General features: G+C 41.4%; 1 gene segment (V, D, J or C); it reads left to right on the top strand.

Annotated features, from left to right (window-relative positions):
- LOC101646594 overlaps positions 1–19942 on the top strand; it is a 288451-nt gene that overhangs the window by 220344 nt on the left and 48165 nt on the right. Inside the window, 1 exon segment of the V gene segment in view lies at positions 18274–18281. Coding sequence covers positions 18274–18281 — 8 coding nt within the window.

Genomic DNA, 19942 nt, shown 5'->3' with positions numbered 1-19942 from the left:
TTTTGAGAATGATGATGGCAACAAATGTACAAATGTGCTTGACACAATGGATGGATGGATGGATGGATGGATGGATGGATGGATGGATGGATGGTCATAAGAGTTCCACGAGCCCCCAATACAATTACTTTAAAAAATAAAATAAAACCCAAAAGTGCAACTCAAAAAAAAAGAATCATGTCTATTTCCCCTTCACTTGTTTTGTATTTTAAACTGATACAACTTTAAAATGGGTCACAAGAGAGATCAGATTCTAATATATTACACTTTAACCTAACTGCATGTGCCAGCAGCTTCTTCACAATGCTCTCTGTCTGATAACAAAGCTATTCACCTTCCTCAACTCTAACTGGAGGGGACTCACGGGAGGTTTAACCTAAGTGAGGACCCTGCAAATGGATTATGGGGTTCCATTGTCTTCCATAGCCTTCTGTGCACAATTTAAGCTCTAATACCATTCCCGCCTTTGGATCTTGATTATATTTCATGCGCTTCTTGAATACACAAGCTGGTGTGCATCTTCCCTGTGGACTTATTGATGCCTCACTTAGATGACTGCTTGTTTGAAAACAAGCCTTTAACAACCTAGACACTATTCCTACTGATAAACCAGGCACCATCTCGTCTCTTCACTATGCTTTTCCTTAGCACCTATATATTTAGGGATCTCTTTGTGAGAGTGAGCATCAACAGGGCCATGTTCCAAAAACGAATTGTCCTTTGATTGGAGTTAGCATTAAATGCAAGCTCACTCGATGGCAGTGATTTCAGTTCTGAGTGCTATCTGGTCTGTGGCCAAGTTCATTCACTGTGAGTAGCCTGTGGCCAAAGGTACTACAAGAGTGAATTACAATTTTTCAATATCAAGATGCCCCCTCATGATAATGTGATTCTAAATACAACTGGTAAACCTCCTCCCGAGTCAGGGAAAGGGCTCCCAGATGTTTTTCAGTGAGGAGTAAGGGTCACAGAATAAAGGTCTCTGTGTGATACAGCTTGTTCTCCACTGCGAAACTCAAGGTTGTTCTCCACTGCGAAACTGGTCTGATACAGTGAGCTATGTGACAGCCTATACTATGTTTTACTGTGTATGCTATACTCCACAAACAAAAGGGGAGCAATAATAATAAAAATGAATAAAATTATTATTTTTTAAAGATAGAAGGGCCATAGCTTTAAAAATCTTCCAGATCCCTTACCCACGAGACATGAATACGGCCTGACTGGTTATCAAAGGAGGAAAAATATAAGTGAAAATGACGCAAATTTTTCTGGGGCACACAGCTAGTTTCAAACAACATGAAATAAAAGTGATTGGAATGTTCAATTAATTTGGAGGGAAAATAAATAAACCAAGGGCTGGCTTTTCAAAAGTTACATCTAAGGAAACTGTGTGGAGGAGTTCTACCCTGTAACACAGAGAATTGCCGCGAGTTGACATTGACTCCGTGGACCCAGGTGTTTGCCGTGGTCCCAGACCTGATGAGGCTTTGTTTGTTTTACACTAGTAAAAAATATTGCTGCATGGCATGGATTGTTATAAAAGCTGTAAGAGCCCCCAATCAAATTATATTTAAATTGCTATGAAAAAGTCATAATATATGAAGTCTGATTAACAAAACATAAATTGCAAAAGGCAAAATAAACAAATTGGAACTTGTTAAAAATGTGAGGCATTTGCTCACCAAGAGAGTAGCATGAAAGGTGAAAAGTCAAGTTGTTGACTAGGAAAATAATTTCAGAAACCATATATTCAATCAGAATCTAGTCACTAAACAGATATTAACTTACAGATATAAACAGATATTAGCACTTACAAACGGGCTTAGCATACATTTTAGCACTACATGTGTTTATTGTCTGACTCTTCCAACTAGGAAGAAAACGGGAATTTTAACGGATGACACTTAGTGAGTGCTCAATAAACCTATCAATGGGTTGGTGACATGAATTCCTAAATAGCAATACTCTAAAGGTATTGTTAGTTCATTTTTCATATAGGAATGGGTGCTCAGTTGCATCCTTGACATTTGCTGAGATTACTCTTAAAGCATAAAAGTGTTAACCCCGCACAGGGGACTCCAAAATTCTGTAGAAACATTACATTATCTTCTCATTACATTTCTTCACAAACTTTTTATCCCATTTTTTCTCTTTTTAATTTTTTTCTGTTTTATTGAATTAATGTACAATTACCCTTTATATAAAATTCTCATAAAATATGACTGTTTATGAATTTTTGTTTCTCTAGTCTACCCAGACTAACAAAGATGGTAAAGGTGGAAACATAATAGCAGTAGAAACAGGTGAAAATCTAATAATGAAGAATGCATACAAGGGCAATTATCCCCAACAATAATCAAAAAGCCAGGGAAGAACTTTCTGTCATGGAACCAGGGAGAGATACTTGCAACCAGACGAAATTCAGATTGAGACTATAGTGAGGTCAACTGGCCAAGTGTTGAGTTCGATCAGGCATAGTCAAGATGACAAGGTCTCTGCCTGACAGTAAGGCTACTAGGGACTACTGCCTATGGCGAGAGCAGATTTGCCAGTGGCTCTGTCTGACCAGGTACTCTGCAGATGGGTTTGGAGCTCTCACTGTCCCCCTTAGCCCTCCACAAACTGGGTGCTCATCATTGTTGCTTTAATGCTTTTCTCCTCACCATAGTCAACTTTTATGATTGTCACCTTTAGATCATACACACTGGTGTGTTTCTTCCATGTGGACTGGGTTGCTCCCTGCTTTGATGGCTGCTGGTTTCAATACAAGCCTTCAAGACCTCAGACAGTAATTGATTGAAGAATTTCCTTACAGCGCATCAGATATTTCACACAGCAAAGAAGCCCTTTGCATGAATTAAGTGTGGAAAATCTTATATGTGGAAGTCAAGTCTCATAAACATGAGAACGTTGTCAACGAGAAAACCTTTCATTAGAGTTAGTGTAGCAAAGCTTTGAATACAAAGGAAGAGGTGCCAGAGTTTGGCCTGGGCCAAGTGCGGGAACAGATGATTGTGACTTTCCATGAAGCTACCCATGCTCTGACTTGCTGTTCCTCTACTGACATGGCTGGAAGAGGGCCTTCCAGACTTCCACATGGCACGTGGGCACCTCATTGCTCTTCCAGCTTTCAGTGCCCGAAGAGAGTGGACCTGGTGTTTCTGGATCACAACTATACCAAGCAGTAGAGTGTCCACCCAGATACCAGTAGTGGCAACCCCACCTGCATGCTCTTTGTTACCCTCCCTGCAGAAAGCAAAGAAGTACCATAAAGTAAGAATGAAGAAAAGAGAAGATGTATGGGACAGTTAGTCCAGAGGACAAATGGACCACAGCGAACCTCAGCCTCCATGACCTTGAGATCAGAAGAACTAGATGGTGCCCAGCTACCACTGCTAACTACCGTGAAAGGGAACACAAAAGAGGGTCCTGAGTAGAGTGTGAGAACAAAGAGGGACAAAACTCAAAATCAGTAAATAGACCAGGCTTGCTGGTCTGATGGAGACTGGTGGACTCCCAAGACTATGGCCCTTAGCCACTCTTCACTCCTGGAACTGAACTCACCCCTGTGACTCAGCTCTCAGCCAGACAACATACAGGCGTAGAGAGGAAGAATCACATCCGAGAAGTACACACTCCTTAGAACAACCAACCGCACAAAATCAAAAGGACAGCATTTTCCTATGGATAAAACTCTGGAAAGCAGGAAAGGGCAGGAAAGAAGGATGAATAATGATGGTAAAACACAGGGAGGGCGGAAGTGGGCAAAGTGCTGATAAATCTGGGGGACTAAAATCAATATATGAATTGTTGAATGGAAAACCAATTCACTCTGTAAAATTTTAATTAAAAGTTTTTTAAAAAGAACTGTGAAAGCCCCCAATAAAATGATCTTTTAATAAAAACAAAATAAAGGAAATCTGAGCAAATATCACAGCATTGAAGCATATGTAGAATATTTGTTGAATAACATGCAATTAAACTAGTAATAATACCAACATTCCATTAGAAAATATCAGTATTTAGAAGTCACAACATATACAACTATGGTCCACTTCTGATTTTGTCAAGTAAACTCAGATCAGAGAAAATATAAACTTAAAATTTTTAAAAAACTACTGGAAGGCACGAGATCATGAACAAAACCAGGTAGATTCTGGAGAACAATCAATAGATGCAAAAGCAGAAGTCTAATTTTAACATTATGAAACTATGATAAAAGGGTAGCTATAAAATGTAAAGGCATCCAGTTGCCTACAGATGGGCTTTGGGTCTCCACTCTACACTCACCCTCATTTACAATGATATGATTTTTGGGTCTTTGATGCCTGAACTGGACACCCCCTTACAGAAGGGTCATGGGGAGTTGACGAGCCAGTCAGGGTGCAGGGTAGCAATGATGAAACATACAACTTTCCTCTAGTTCTTAAATGCTTCCTCCCTCAACTACCATGATCCCAATTCTACCTTACAAATCTGGCTATACCAGAGGATGCACATTGGTACAGATAGCAACTGGAAAGACAGGGAATCCAGGGAGGATGATCCCTTCAGGACCACAGCTGAGAGTGGCAATACCAAGAAGGAAAGAGGAAGGTGGGGAGAGAAAGGGGGAACCAATCACAAGGATCTACATATAACACCCTCCCTGGGGGATAGACAACAGAAAAGTGGGTGAAGGGAGACATTGGAGAATGTAAGATATGACAAAATAACAATAATTTATGAATTCTCAAGGGCTCATGAGGGAGAGGGGAGTGGGGAGGGAGGGGGGAATGAGGAGCTGTTATCAAGGGCTCAAGTAGAAAGCAAATGTTTTGAGAATGATGATGGCAACAAATGTGCAAATGTGCTTGACACAATGGATGGATGGATGGATTGTGATAAGAGCTGTATGAGCCCCCAGTAAATTGATTTTTTTTAAAAGATGTCAGGGCAGTCTGCCATCCACCATGAGCTTAAAGGAGCTTGATAAGCCCTGGTACAAAGCTGGCTGTGTTAGCAACGCTTGACTAGACAAACAAATCTACAGACACTCATATATGTGTAAGGCAGAGCTTTATAACAAAGTGCAATTGTATAGTGAGAAAACTTCCCGGTCCAGATCAAAGCCATAAGTCCAATATTAGCTCATAAGTGCAGTACTAGTCCATGAATCCTTCCTCAGACTCACACAGTCACATACAATGATGCAAAATACAGGAAGATCAAAGGTCGGTGGGTGGAAAGCCTTGGGGATCCAATGGCAGTGGAAGCATCTCAGCGGGTTTCCATGTGGTGCCTCCAGCTTTCTGATAATGGCCCTTCAACAGGAAGGTGAAGGAGTAAGAGGGGCTGTTGCAGGGCTCAGCAAGTTGTCATGTGGCTTGTCAGAAGGAAGACATGAAGACACAGGAAGACAGAAAGAGAGGGAGGCCAGTCTCCAGAGAGCCATTGATCTCAGTCACCCTCTAATCAAGCTGCAACCTGATTAGCAGGCCAATCTCCATCCCTTCATTCATAATGCCCTCAAGTAGAAGCGAGATTATGCAACCACCACACTGCCATTCACCATCAGTGGTAAAGAAAGGCATAGTTGTACCCCTTGGTGGTGAGGAGTTCACTGGTCTCCATAGATCAGAGCTGGTCCGCTGTTGTTGAACAAGAGGTGACCCTCCAGGAAACAGGTGGGCACAGGAGGACAGCAGCCACGGGAAGGGCTGAAGGGCCTGCTTAGCAAGTGGTAGCACTGGTACAGTGGAGTGACAGTGTCCTCGTCCAGTCTTGTTTGGGGGTCAGCTTAACGTCATTGTGTGGCAAATGAAAGGGCATGTTGGTGCCGACTATTCCAGGTCCCAGAGTCCCTGCTCTAGACGTTTGGCAGTATGGTGCTGATAGGGAGACCTGTGTCTCCTTAAGTGACCAAAAGTTGTTCTTCATGCAACCCGCATGGCCAGCTAAATTGAATGAGAATCTCTTGTTTTTCTTTTTTCAAGATCCTCACAAATGGAAAGTCTGAGCCATATAATAATATAACATTTATAGATCCCAGTTATTAGTATTGACTATTTCGGAGGGCAATATTTCAACCTGCTTTAATGGCATTAAACATAATGGGGCAATACTTATGTTTGGGGACCTCAGATGCCTGGTGGATGACAAGTAGATGAGCTGGTTAGGAACCTTTCCTGGCTTCTCTTGGTGCCCATCATCAAGATGCCCACCCTCTGACTGGACTTGCAGGTGATGGTTACCTTTTGCCTGTAGATGCAGTCACTGAAATTGGAGATTGTGTCATCACGATATCTCCACTTACATCCGCAGTTCACTCACCAAAACGAATCGCCATCGAGTTGATTCCACATCTAGTGACCCTGTAGGGCAGGATACCACTGCCCCTTTTGGTTTCTGAGACTGTAACTTGTTATGGAGGTAGAAAGCCTCACCTTTCTCTCACAGAGAAGCTGGTGATTATGAAATGCTGACCTTGTAGTTCGGACCATAATTCATAACTACCGCACCACCACAGCTCCATTGACACCTGTAATTGTTGCTGGGAAATTATCAAATATATATATATACATACACACACTTTATCATCGCTCACTGCTATTGTGTCAATGCCAACCCATAGAGATCCACTCTATAGGACAGGGTAGAACTGCTCCTATGGGTTTCCAAGGCTGTAACTCATTGTGGGAGTAGGAAGCCCCATCTTTCTCCTGCAGAGCCCCTGGTGGTTTCAAACTGCTGATCTTCAGATCGCAACCTAACATGTAATCAACGACTATGCCAGCAAGGATCCTCTCATAATCATTAGGAATTAGTAAAAGAGCTATGGGTCCATTGTGGAAATGGGCCGAAAAAAACTCAAACAGAACTTCCTCGTGAAGGCGTGAACACAATGCTTCAATTATTTCCATTCCAGGTCTGTATGGCCTCCGTATGTGTGAAACTCTCCAGTCTTAAAGTTGACTTAAGGTTAGTTCAACTGGTATGATCAACCATTGAAGTGCCTCTGAAAGAGGATACTCCCATTCTAAAGCCTCAAGAAACCTCATAAATAATTTTTCAAGAGGCAATGCCACCCAGAAGTCAGAGATTCTTGAAACATAAGTAAATAAGGTGACTAGAATAATAATAGGAATGTGATACAACAGAAATAACAGAAAACAAAAGGAATTCACACATTTGACATTGTGAGCAAGGCACAGGATACTAAAAATGGACACCGCAGACTGAAAAATATACTTATAAAATTTTTAAATAATTATGGAAATTATTCATAGATTAGCAAGGTTTTAAATCTTGGTTGAAGAGACATCCAAATCTAGCCCAGATGAAGTCACAAGAACAAGATTAGCACTCCTACATGAAACAGGTCGAAAAAGTTGATTAAAAATCATATTTATTTTTTTTAATTATTTTATTGAGGGCTCATACAATTCTTATCACAGTCCATACATACATCCAGTGAGTCAAGCACATATGTACACCTGTTGTCCTCATCAATCTCAAAACATTTGCCCTCTACTTTAGCCCTCGATATCGTTTGCTCATTTTCCCCCTCCCTCCTCCCTCCCCCTCTCTCCTGAGTCCTTCATAATTCATAAATTATTATAGTTTTGTCATGAGTTATACTGTCGGATGTCTCCCTCCTCCCCCTTCTCTGCTGTCCATTCCCCAGGGAGGAGGCTATACTTAGATTCTTGTAATTGGCTCCCCCCTTCCACTCTGCATTCCCTTCACCAAAAAAAAGGAAAAATCATATTTAGTGGATAACAAATATGGCTGATGACCTAGAGGTTTGAGGTTTAAATCTAACAGAGGCACAATAGAAAAAAGTCTAAAATTTCCTACTGAATTTTTTATCAATCGGTTGGTATTTTTTCCACCATCTTAAAATCAATATCAGCCATTGGTAATGATTGAGCATTGATAATGCTCTGGGGCACAGTTCCACTACAACACACATGGGCTTACTGTGAGCTGGTAAATGCTCTTTAATCTTACAGTAGCTCAACAGGTCTTTTTACAGTGGTGCTGCTACATGAATTCCAACCAGCAATCTTTGGGTTAGTAGCTGACTGCTGAGTTCTACATGAGAGGGTGTTTACAAGCCTGGGGTTTTATTCCTAGAGTTTTCCATGTTGATAGGGTGCCCATTTTGCCCTGGTACTGACTACACTTACTATCAGCAACCTTGAGGACAAAGCTAGTAATAGAGCAAATTATTGTTTTCCAGTATCAAGATGACCTTTCATAATAGTGTGACCCTAAATAAGAATATTAAACCCTTACTAAGACAGAGGAAATGGTCCTAAATGTTTCTCATTTCTTAGTCACTGTCACTCTGCATGGTGCAAACACTTTGGACTCCACTACTAAACAAAAAGTTGGTGTTTCACTCACACTCAACAACACAACCGAAATACCTGGCAACCTGCTTCCCTAAAGGTTACAGGTAAGAACATCCTGTGGAGGAATTCTACCCTGTAACACACAGGATTGCCATACATCAGAATGACCCACTGGCAACAGGTGTTTGCAGAGGTCTCAGAGACAGGTGGTGTTTGGTTTCTTTGGTTGGTTGATTAGTTGGTTGCTTGTTGTAAATTAAAAATAAATTGGATATTTTCAAGCTATTTTTTCTTTGTTTCTCTTTCTTTTTTGAATTTAATTTTTTCCAAACCAAATTATTTTCCAAACAATTGTATTAGGGACTATTCCAGACATCATATCATTCCATAGTCCAAATATTTCTAGCAGTGTTGTACCTATAGTAAGAAGAAGAAAAACATTCATATAAATTTGAATTAAAATTAAAATACAATAGACTTGTGCACTGATGGTCACTGCAGAGGTGTAAGGAACTGAAATGCTCAACAGATGAAGGAATAAACAAAATGTGGTACGTGTATAGAATGAAATACTACTCAGTGAAGGCCTGCTACTGGCTACAGTCTGAATAGAGCTGAAAGACATTTTGCTGAGCCAAATAAGTCAATCCCAGAAGGACAAATATTGCATGACCCACCTACAATAAAAAGGCACAGGTATAGAGATCAAAATTTCTTAGTGGTAAATAGGGGAGGAAGGGGGGAAGGGAAGTGGTGGGGTGTGATAGGTTTATTGTGCCAACCTGGCCAATAAGGTCGCAGATTGTCTGGAGGGCAAAGAAATAAGTGGTTGGGCAAGCCCCACCTCTCTCTCTCTTGCTCTCTAGTGATCAGAGCAGTGTGCAGCTGCCATAGCTAGTTCTCTGTCTCAACTTGTGAGCTACACTACCTTTGGGACACCCAACCCATAGATCATGTCACTAGAACCTGAGGTTCCTTTGAGAACTGCTTCAACACGCTGCTGGTATATGCATCGCTTGAGCTTGGGACTGTCAGATCCTGTCATCTGGCTGACCATTGGTGACCCACCCTACTGTTTGCTGCCTGTGGCCAGACTGCCTGCATTGCCCTATGAAGACTCAGCTGTTTGATTCCTTGACCTTGGACCCAGAAACCTTCAGGAGTTGAAGAATTTCCCGTATATTAACTGTTCCATGGAAGTGAATTGAACTGAGCCCTCTGTACTGCTGTGTGGACTAATTAGCTGTTATATTCCTTCATGCTGTATATATGTGTTCATAAGTGTCCTGGTATTGTTTCTCTAGAGAACCCTGTCTAACACATGGGGGGAATTTAACTGTGATGGAAAAATCACATTGATTAAGATAGGGTTACAAAATCATTCAGGTATACAGGACCAAATTGCTTGATTGGCAAAGTTGTGTGATCAACAAAGAAATTTGCAACAATAAAAGGTTAGATAAAGAAATATACATCAAAAAATCTTTTATGTAAAACCAAAATTCTCTGAAGATTTAGTTTCTTGGTTCGGAGGTTTAGGGTCATGGTTTCATGTGACCTAGAGTTAATTGGCAAAAAAAAAAAAAAAACATGTTTAGTACTTCTGATCAATCTCCTCATTTGTATCATAGTGCCAAGGAGTCTTAAAAACTTGTACGTGGCCATCCAAGGCACAAAACTGGTCTCCAGGAGCCTGGCAAAACAGAGAAAGAAATGTCAAAAAGAGAAGGAAGACAAATGTGTGGCTAACTGCATTCTTTGTTATGGAACTAGAAGAGTTAGATGTTACTCAGCTACCAGTACTGAATATTTTTATCAAATATTCTATAGAAGAATTTTATTTAATTGCCAGCACCATGAAGGGTGTCCCAGAGAAGAAAAAGATTTCTCCTGCCTGAAAGACCCTTATGAAAAAGTGAAGTAATTTCTCAGAACTAAAGATCAAGCCCACCACTTGTCTGTCAGTTTGTGGTACTATGGTGGTTGGTGTGTGGCTGGGATGCTGGAAGCTGTGTCACTGGTATTTCAAATGCCAGCAGAATCACCCAAAATGAACAGGTTTCAGGGGAGCTTCCAGAATAAGAATAGACAGGAAGGAAGGAATCGCCTGCCCACTTCAGAAGATGTAGCTGCTAAAAACCTTGTGCATAGCTTTAGAAACACTGTCATATAGTGAAGACCAAATGAATGGAAGCAGATAGTGGAAAAGTATGGGTTCTGGCGGGAAGGCACTTGAAATGTAACTGATGAGGAGTTGCTTTGTCAGAGTAGAGTCAACCTATTGGACCTCCACTCAAGTACTTACTTAATGCAAGAGCACTTTGTTCTATTAAATTGGCATTCCATGCTGCACACCTTCCCGACACAATCGCTGAAGAAAAATGTGTGCATAAGCAAATGTGGTGAAGAAAGCTGATGGTGTCCAGCTATCAAGAGATATAGCATCTGGGATCTTAAAGGCTTGAAGGTAAACAAGCAGCCTCTAGCTTAGAAGCAATAAAGCCCATATGGAGCAACCACACAAGCCTGTGTGAACCTGAGGCGTGTCGAAGGGATGAGGTATCAGGCATCAACGAACAAAAAGTTATATCATAGTGAATGAGGGTGAGTGCAGAGTGGAGACCCAAATCCCATTTGCAGGCAATTGGACACCTCCTTACAGAAGGGTCATGGGGAGGAGATGAGCCAGTCTGGGTGCAGTGTAACAACGATGAAACATATAACATTTCTAGTTCTTAAATGCTTCTTTCCCCCACACTATCATGATCCAAATTCTACCTTACAAATCTGGCTAGACCAGAGGATGTACATGGGTACAGATAGCAACTGGAAACACGGGGAATCCAAGACAGATAATCTCTTCAGGACCAATGGTAAGAGTGGTGATACCTGGAAGGTGGAGGGAAGGGCGGGTAGAAAGAGGGAACCGATTACAGGGATCTATCTACATATAACCTACTCATTGGGGAATGGACAACAGAAAGTGGGTGGAGGGGGGAGTTGGATAGTGTAAGATATGACAAAATAATAATTTATTCATTGTCAAGGGTTCATGAGGGAGGGGGAGGGGGGAGGAAAGGGGAATATTGAGGAGCTGATATCAAGGGCTCAAGTAGAAAGAAAACGTTTTGAGAATGATGATGGCAACAAATGTACAAATGTGCTTCACACAATGGATGGATGGATTGTGCTAAGAATTGTACGAGCCCCCAATGAAATTATTTTTTAAAAAAGTAGAGTCAATCAGGGAGACATAAATGCACAAAATCACGTGGAAGTGGAGCCTTCGGGATCTTCATTTGCTGATGGGGCACAACTCAAGGTAAGAAGAAACAGCTGCACAAATATAATAATGGGAATTTGGAAAGTACCAAGTATGAATCTAGGGAAATTAGAAGTCATCAAAAATGAAATGGAATGCATAAAGATTGATATACTGGGCATTCGTGAACTGAAAGGACTGGTGTTGGCCATTTTTAATCAGAAAAATCATGATTTACTATACCCAGAATGACACAAGCAAGGTTCACCCTAACAACAACAACTAACCTGAAAATCGGAGATTCAAACCCACTCCAAATCACCACAAAGGAAAGGCCTGGTGAACGGCTTCCATAAAGGTAAGGGTCGGGAAAACCCTATGAGTTGAAATCAAATCAACAGCAATGGGATTTTGGTTGGATCAAGAAACTATTTTTTTTGTTCATTGGTTTTTTTAATTGAGCAAGGGTTGTGGATTTGGTGTGAAAAAAATCAGCCACTGAACCTCCTCTGGTTTCAAGAAAGAGCGGGTCTCCTCTTCCCACGCATTTCCCTTAAATCTGCTCTGAGCTTTCACTCTGAGCCTCAGTGCTTAATCCTGTGCAGCACCATCCAAATATCCCAGGTAATCAATAGCCAAATGTAGACATGTGAAAGACATAAAATGTACTTGATCTTTTTTCACAGCAGCCCTATAAGACAGAGTAGAACTGTTCCCTTGGGTTCCTGAGAATTTAAATTTTTCTCCCACTGACAAGTCGTAGGGTTCAAGTTGCTGCCTTTGAGGTTAGCAGCACAGTGTGTAACTCACTAAACTACCAGAGATATGAATTGGAATTGCCTCAACGGCAGTAACTGAGGTTATTGAGCTATGAGTCATTCTAGACCAGTGAGTATCAGCTTGGCCCGTCTGATAACTATAAACACATGAGAATGCTCAGACAAGATTAGTCAAGACTTGATATATCGACACATATCAGCACAACTGCTTATTGGTTTGAATCACTAATAGACATGATAGTAAAAAAAATGCATATGGCTGTCTATGACCCTGAGACCAGGAGAATTAGATGATGATTGGCTACCACCATCAACGCATTAAAAGGGCTTGGAGAGAGTGGGAGAAAAATATAAAGTAAATCAGAAAATCTTTTTTTTTTTTAAGTCAAGATTCTTGGTGGGACTCAGACTGGTAGAACTCATGGGGTATGGCCCCTAGGTTTGACACAGAGCTCACCACCATAGCTCACTTCTCAGCCAAATGCAAGCTAGGTCTATAAGGCCAACAACAGTGCCAGCGCAATGTGTACACCATGCGCTAACCAACCATTTGAAGACCAAAGGGCAGCACTGGGCCAAGGACAAAGTTGAGAGGAGAGCAAAGAAGGAAAAATTAAAACAGGAAACACGGCAGAAGAGGAGTCAGTAATGTTACATCAGGAGAATTGCAGTGAATGAACTATAAGAAATAATATATGAATTATTTAATATAAAACTGATGATCTGCTCCATAAACCTTTACCCACTAACAATAAAAAATTTTTAAATAAATGCTTGTGGTTGTAAGCCGCAAGTTTCTGGGTGGTTCATTGCATAGCAATTCTCACTGCCATACAGTTGATTCTGACTCCCAGCAACCGTGTAGGGTGGGTAGAACTGCCCCCTGCAAATTTCTAAGGCTGTGACAATTTACAGAGCAGAAATCTATCTTTCTCCTGTGGAGCAGCTGGTGGTTTCAAACTGCTGAACGTGCGGTTAGCAGTCTAACACATACCCACTACACCATCAGGGCTACTTTTATAGCAATCACTGATTGATGTACCATTCTACTTTGAAGTGCTACCCTCGCAAACTCTTATGCCTGCTGTCCTTTATTTCTCATAGCACTAACAATATGGCGTGGGAAATATTTTGTTTATGAATGTGTTTATTATCTGTCTCCTATAACTAGATTGAAAGTATGTGTTTTGTGAATAACACCTAGAAAGCACCCAATGAAGCTATCTTGAATGAATAAATAACATAAATACATTAATATCAATATGTTTTAAATCATTTTATTGGGGTCTCATACAAGGCTTATCATAATCCATACATATATCAATTATGTAAAACACATTTGTACATTCATTGCCCTCATCATTCTCAAAACATTTGCTCTCTGCTTAAGCCCTTGGCATCAGGTCCTCATTTTCCCCCTCCCTTCCCTGTTCCCCCCTCCCTCATGAACCCTTGATAATTTATAAATTATTATTTTGTCATATCTTACACTGTCAGACATCTCTCTTGACCCACTTTTCTGTTGTCCGTCCCCCAGGGATGAGGTTATATGTAGATCCTTGTAATCGGTTCCCCCTTTCCAACCCACCCTCCCTCCACCCTCCCAGTATTGCCACTCTCACCACTGGTCCTGAAGGGTTCATCCATCCTGGATTCCCTGTGTTTCCAGTTCCTATCTGTACCAGTGTACAACGTCTGGTCTAGCTGGATTTGTAAGGTAGAATTGGGATCATGATAGTGGGGGGTGGGGGCGGCGGAAGCATTTAGGGACTAGAGGAAACTTGTATGTTTCCTTGTTGCTACACTGCACCCCGACTGGCTCATCTCCTCCCCACAACCCTTCCATAAGGGATGTTCAGTTGCCTACAGATGGGCTTTAGGTCCCTACTCCACAACCCTCCTCATTCACAATGATATGATTTTTTTGTTCTTTGAAGCCTGATATCTGATCTTCTTTTTAATTGTTTTATTAGGCGCTCATACAACTCTTATCACAATCCATACATACATCAATTGTGTAAAGGACATTTATGCATTCATTGTTCTCATCATTCTCAAAATATTTCCTCTCCACTTAAGCCCCCGGCATTAAGTCCTCATTTTTCCCTACCTCCCTGCTCCCCCCTCCCTCATGAGCCCTTGATAATTTATAAATTATTATTTTGTCATATCTTACCCTGTCCGACGTCTCCCTTCACCCACTACTGAAACCCAAATGACGTTTATAACGTCACAACGTCTGAGAAGCCGCTCTGGACGTAGACCCCTATGCAAACTAACTAGAGAGCGTGACAGCAAACTGCAGGGGCAACGGGTTGTGAAAGTAACCCATGTAAATCAAGATTCAAAACGTCATCAGAGCGAATAATTTTGAGTAGAAATGATAAGAAAGTCCGCTTAGAAGCCCTAACATCAACTTTGAAGTCTTAAAGGACACAGAGCTAAATGATCTCACTGAAAGCTTCTACTTAACGTCAAAAATATTTTCAGATGGATTCACTTTCTGTAAATGATGGACTATCTTCTCAGATCAACAAAGCTGGTGAAATACTAAATTTTTTAAATGCTATGGGGGGGAAAAAACAAGGGAAGGGTGCGATGAACTTTATCACAATTCTGATAAAAATATATAGCTACACACGGATATTGGGTCTCCACTCAAGTACTCCCTCAATGCAAGAACATTTTGCTCTTTTAAACTGGCATTCCATGATGCTCCCCTTTCCGATACGATCACTGAAGACAAAGCGAGTGCATAAGCAAATGCGGTGGAAAAAGCTGATAGTGCTCAGCTATCAGAAGATATAGCATCTGGGGTCTTAAAGGCTTGAAGATAAACAAGCAGCCATCTAGCTCAGAAGCAATAAAGTCCACATGGAAGAAGCACACCAGCCTGTGTGATCATGAGATGTAGAAGGGATCAGGTATCAAAGAACAAAAAAATCATATCATTATGAATGAGGGGGAGTGCATATTGGGAACACAAAGCCCATCAGTAAGCAACTGGACATCCCCTTGCAGAAAGGTCCTGGGGAGGAAATGAGCCAGCCAGGGTGCAGTGTAGCAACAATGAAACATTCAACTTTCCTCTAGTTCTTGAATGCTTCCTCCCCACCACTATAATGACCCCAATTCTACCTTACAAATCCGGCTACACTAGAGGATGCACACTGGTACAGATAGGAACTGGAACCACAGGGAATCCAGGGCATATTAACCCCTCAGGACCAGTGGTGAGAGTGGCGATACCGGGAGGGTGGAGGGAGGGGCCAGGGACCAATCACAAGGATCTACATATAACCTCCTTCCTGGGGGGTGGACAATAGAAAAGTGGGTGAAAGGAGACATCAGACAGTGTTAGATATGACAAAACAACAATAATAATTTATAAATTATCAAGGGTTTGTAACGGAGGGGGCGCGGAGGGAGGGGAAAAATGAGGAGCTGATAGCAAGGGCCCAGGTAGAAAGAAAACGTTTTGAGAAAGAACCTTGACACAATGGATGGATGGATTATGATAAGAGATGTATGAAGCCCCAATAAAATGATTTTTTTAAGAAGAAGAAAAAAATATATGTAGCTACACAATGTCTGAGTCCTTTAGAAACTTCTACCCTAAAGGACCTTTTAAAGTCACTGCAAACAATTGAGAATAAGTTCCAAGATATAAAAGGGCCAAGGAAATGGAAGACAGGAACGTCAATGGCCTAGGTGGATTGTCCTCGGAAACCCTCTGTCGAAGGAAGGCCTAGGAGACAGCCAATATCAAAGGAAGCGTCATCCATACGGAAAGTGATTTATCATTCTCACATCACTTGGGAACTGATAAGAAGGCTCAATGTTCATTGTAAAAATGGACAGGAAAAGAAAAACAGCATTTCCTTTTGAAGCTGAGACTGAAAATTAACCCTTTAAACCAGCAGTTCTCAACCTGTGGGTAGCGACCCCTTTGGTGGTAGAATGACCCTTTCACAGGGTTAGCCTGATTCATAGCAGTAGCAAAATTACAGTTGTGAAGTAGCAAGGAAAATAATTTTATGTTTGGAGGTCAGCACAACAGGAGGAACTGTGTTAAAGGGTGGCGGCATTAGGAAGGTTGAGAACCACTACTTTAAAGATTACTAACACCAAATACGCCTGGCCTAGGTGTGTTTGGAACTCTCTGATCTTAAAATTGGAAGGGCCAATAAAGGGAAGCCCCTCTGAAGGAAGGCACGTCCATTCTAATAGCTCAGGAAACTTCACACACAGTTTTTCAAAGCCCAAGAACATCACGATTCATGACATCCTAGGAAATAAGATAACTCGAGTATGAATGAAAAACAACAGAAATCACAGAAACAAAACAGATCTGCTCAGACTTCAGATCTGAGAATCCGGTGAGTTTATGGAAATAAAACCTTGGCATCATGTACAAAGTATGCAAAGCTGAAAAAAGAAGACGCTGCAGATCTAAGACATAAAGGATGAACTAAATGTTTAGAAGTTAGAAATAGAATTATGAAAATGTTAAAACTCAGTGGACAAAGTGCATGCACTTCTGAATAGGATGTCATCATGGCAAGATTAGTCTTACTATGTGAGCCATAAAAAACATGTATTTAATTAAACGTTATATTTAGCAATTCAATCAACTCCTAACAGAAATTTGAAGCTAGAGTCCACCTACTGATGCCACAAAGGAAACATCTGAAAATCTAATCTCTAAAAGTGAGTGCTCAAAAAAACCTATGAGATTTCTAGCAAGATGGCAGCGTAGCCAAATGGACTACACAGAGCCTCTACAAAGAAAGTGAGGAAACCGATGTGATGCTCATCCTGGAACCCTGAGCTTCAGCAGAAAGAATAGGAAGGTGGATTGAATCTGATTGAGAGACAAACAAAATTGGAGCAGCAAGAAAGGAAACAAGCAGGTAAATAGCAGACCTGACGCAGTGCAGCCATCATCAGCTATGCTCGCTCAACACAAGTACAGGTAAGCGGCTGATGACAAGGAAGGTGGGATCCTCCTTTGCTCCCCACATCCTCCTGGTGGACAGAGCGGCCTGTCCTCACCTCAACAACCCAGCAGTGAGGAAAAGCCCCTTCCACACTACCTACACTGAAGCATTCTACAAATACACGGGAATTATGATTCAAATCCCAACTTCATGTTTTTAAGACAGGGACATATTAATTACCAACATCTTGTGGAGAGGGAAGACACAGTAAACAAAGAATTTATCAAACAACAGCAACAAAGTAGGAGGTCTTGCACTACCCTACTTCAAACCCTAGTGCATAGCCACAGTAGTCAAACAACCTAGGAATGGGATAATGGTAGATACACAAACCAGTGAAACAGGATAGAAAATACAGAAGTAAAAGCATCCACCTGCAGACAACTGATTTTCAACAACAAGCAAGTTAACTGAAAACAACCCAAAACATTAAATGGGAAAGGGAAACCTTTTCAACAGATGGTGCTGGAATAATTGAACACACTCTCTGTAGTAGTTACATAATCTGGTGTCAATTTGAGCATTAAGAGTGTAGGGGCCGGAGTCTAGCCTGTCAATCAGGATATAGCCAACGAGGCCTTCTGTGGGCATGGCCTTCTCCTAAGGATTCTGGGAACGCTTGTAATTCCTTCTTGGAGGCAGGAGACACACACTCTCTCTCTCCTCACTCCCCCGCAAGACGTCCCTGTAGAGAAGACACATGGAGAGAGGCTGATGGAGCGAGACCTCTTTAGCCAGAGTAGCCACATGGAGACCCCTGCCAGCACTGAGATGCTTAAACTGCCACAGGATCCACAAGACTTTGCACCCACTGGCCTGTGATCTTCCTGCATTCAGCGTCATTGCTTGTGTTACCTGAGTCTGAAAAGGACTTTATAGATTGGTATCAGACATATGGGTTAATATCAGACTTATGGACTTGATCTGGACTGGGCTGGGATGTTTTTTCAATATTCAACTGCTCATGTGTATAAAGCTCTTTCTTATACACATATGTGTGTCCATGGATTTGTTTCTCTAGCCTACACTAATATGTTAGCCCAATTTTTAAAAAAACAGGAAAAAAATGCTGGAGAGAGTCTGGGCATACTGTGACCCTTATACACTGTTGGTGGGATTGTAAAGATGCATAAACATTGAAAACTGATATGTGCTGTTATTATTGTGGTTGTTTTTGTTTTAAGTTATCATTCTGTCACTTGAAATCCATAGTGACCCTATGCACAGCAGAACGAAAGACAGTCCTTCCCGTCTTCACAACTGTTTCTAGACTTGAGTCCATTGTTGCAGCCACGATGTCACTCCATCTCCTTCAAGGCCTTCCTCTTGTTTGATGCCCCACTACTTTCTTCAAGGAACTGTCTCTCCTGACGTGTCCAAAGTATACAAGACAAAGTCATGCTCTCCTTGCTTCAAGGAGCACTCAGGTCGTCCCTCTTCAAAGACAGATGTGTTTGTCCTTTTAACAGTCCACGGTGCTTTCAGTATTCTTCAATATTCTTTCAGTATTCTTCTCCAGCACTGCAATTCAAGTTGTGCTATTCCAGGTTGACTAGAGAAACAAATTCAGAGACACTCATACGTGTATAAGAAAGAGCTTTATGTAAAAGAGCAATTGTATATTGAGAAAACACCCAGCCCAGTCCAGATCAAGTCCATAAGTCTGATACTAGTCCATAAATTCCTCTTGAGACTCCTGCAGCACATGCAATGATGTGGAATGCAGAAAGATCACAGGCCAGTTGGTAGAAGCTCTTGTGGATCCAGTGGCAGTGGAAGCATCTCAATGCTGGCACGAGTGTCCACATCTCCTCCAGCTCTCTGAGTGTCTCAACAGCAGAAGAGGGAAGGCAGAGAGAGAGTGCATCTTGACTCCAGGGACGAAAACTGGAGTTCCCAGAATCCTCAGGAGAAGGCCATGCCCACACAGAGGCTTCATTGGCTATGACCTGATTGACAGACTAAACTCTACCCCTTCATTCAAGTTAACAGGAAATTATGTAACTGTCACACAGGTGCATCAATTTTTCTTCAGTCTTATGTAATGCCAAAGTTCCACATGCATATGAGGCCATTGAAAAATACCATGACTTGGGTTAGACACACCTTAGTCCTCAAAGTAACATCCTGTCTTTTCAACAATCTAAAGACGTCTTGTACAGTAGATTTAGCTAATGAAATTCATCTTTTGATCTCTTGACTGCTGCTTCTATGAGCATTGATCGTGGATCCAAGCAAGACCAAAACCTGGACAATTTCAAACTTTTCACCATTTGTCATGATGTGGGCATTTTACTTTTCTTTACATTGAGTTGTGTGTTAGTCTGGGTACTTTAGAGAAACAAATCCAAAGAAACATTTCAATTGGTATTTCATCAATTCCTGAAGCCTTTTTTCAGCTAATGCCTTCAGTACAGCTTGAACTTCTTTCAGCACCACTGGTTCTAAAAAAAAGCATGCTACCTCCTGAAAGGGTGGAATGCTGACTAGTTCTTTTGGGTACGGTGATTGTGTATTCTTTTTTTTTTTTGTAACATTTTATTAGGGGCTCATACAACT

The sequence above is a fragment of the Echinops telfairi genome, unplaced genomic scaffold, assembly GCF_000313985.2.
Source record: "Echinops telfairi isolate 266 unplaced genomic scaffold, ASM31398v2 ScPeMD7_7467;HRSCAF=8505_1, whole genome shotgun sequence".
NCBI lineage: Eukaryota > Metazoa > Chordata > Mammalia > Afrosoricida > Tenrecidae > Echinops > Echinops telfairi.
The sequence above is the reverse complement of the archived record's forward strand: the minus strand, read 5'-3'. Positions and strand labels throughout refer to the sequence as shown.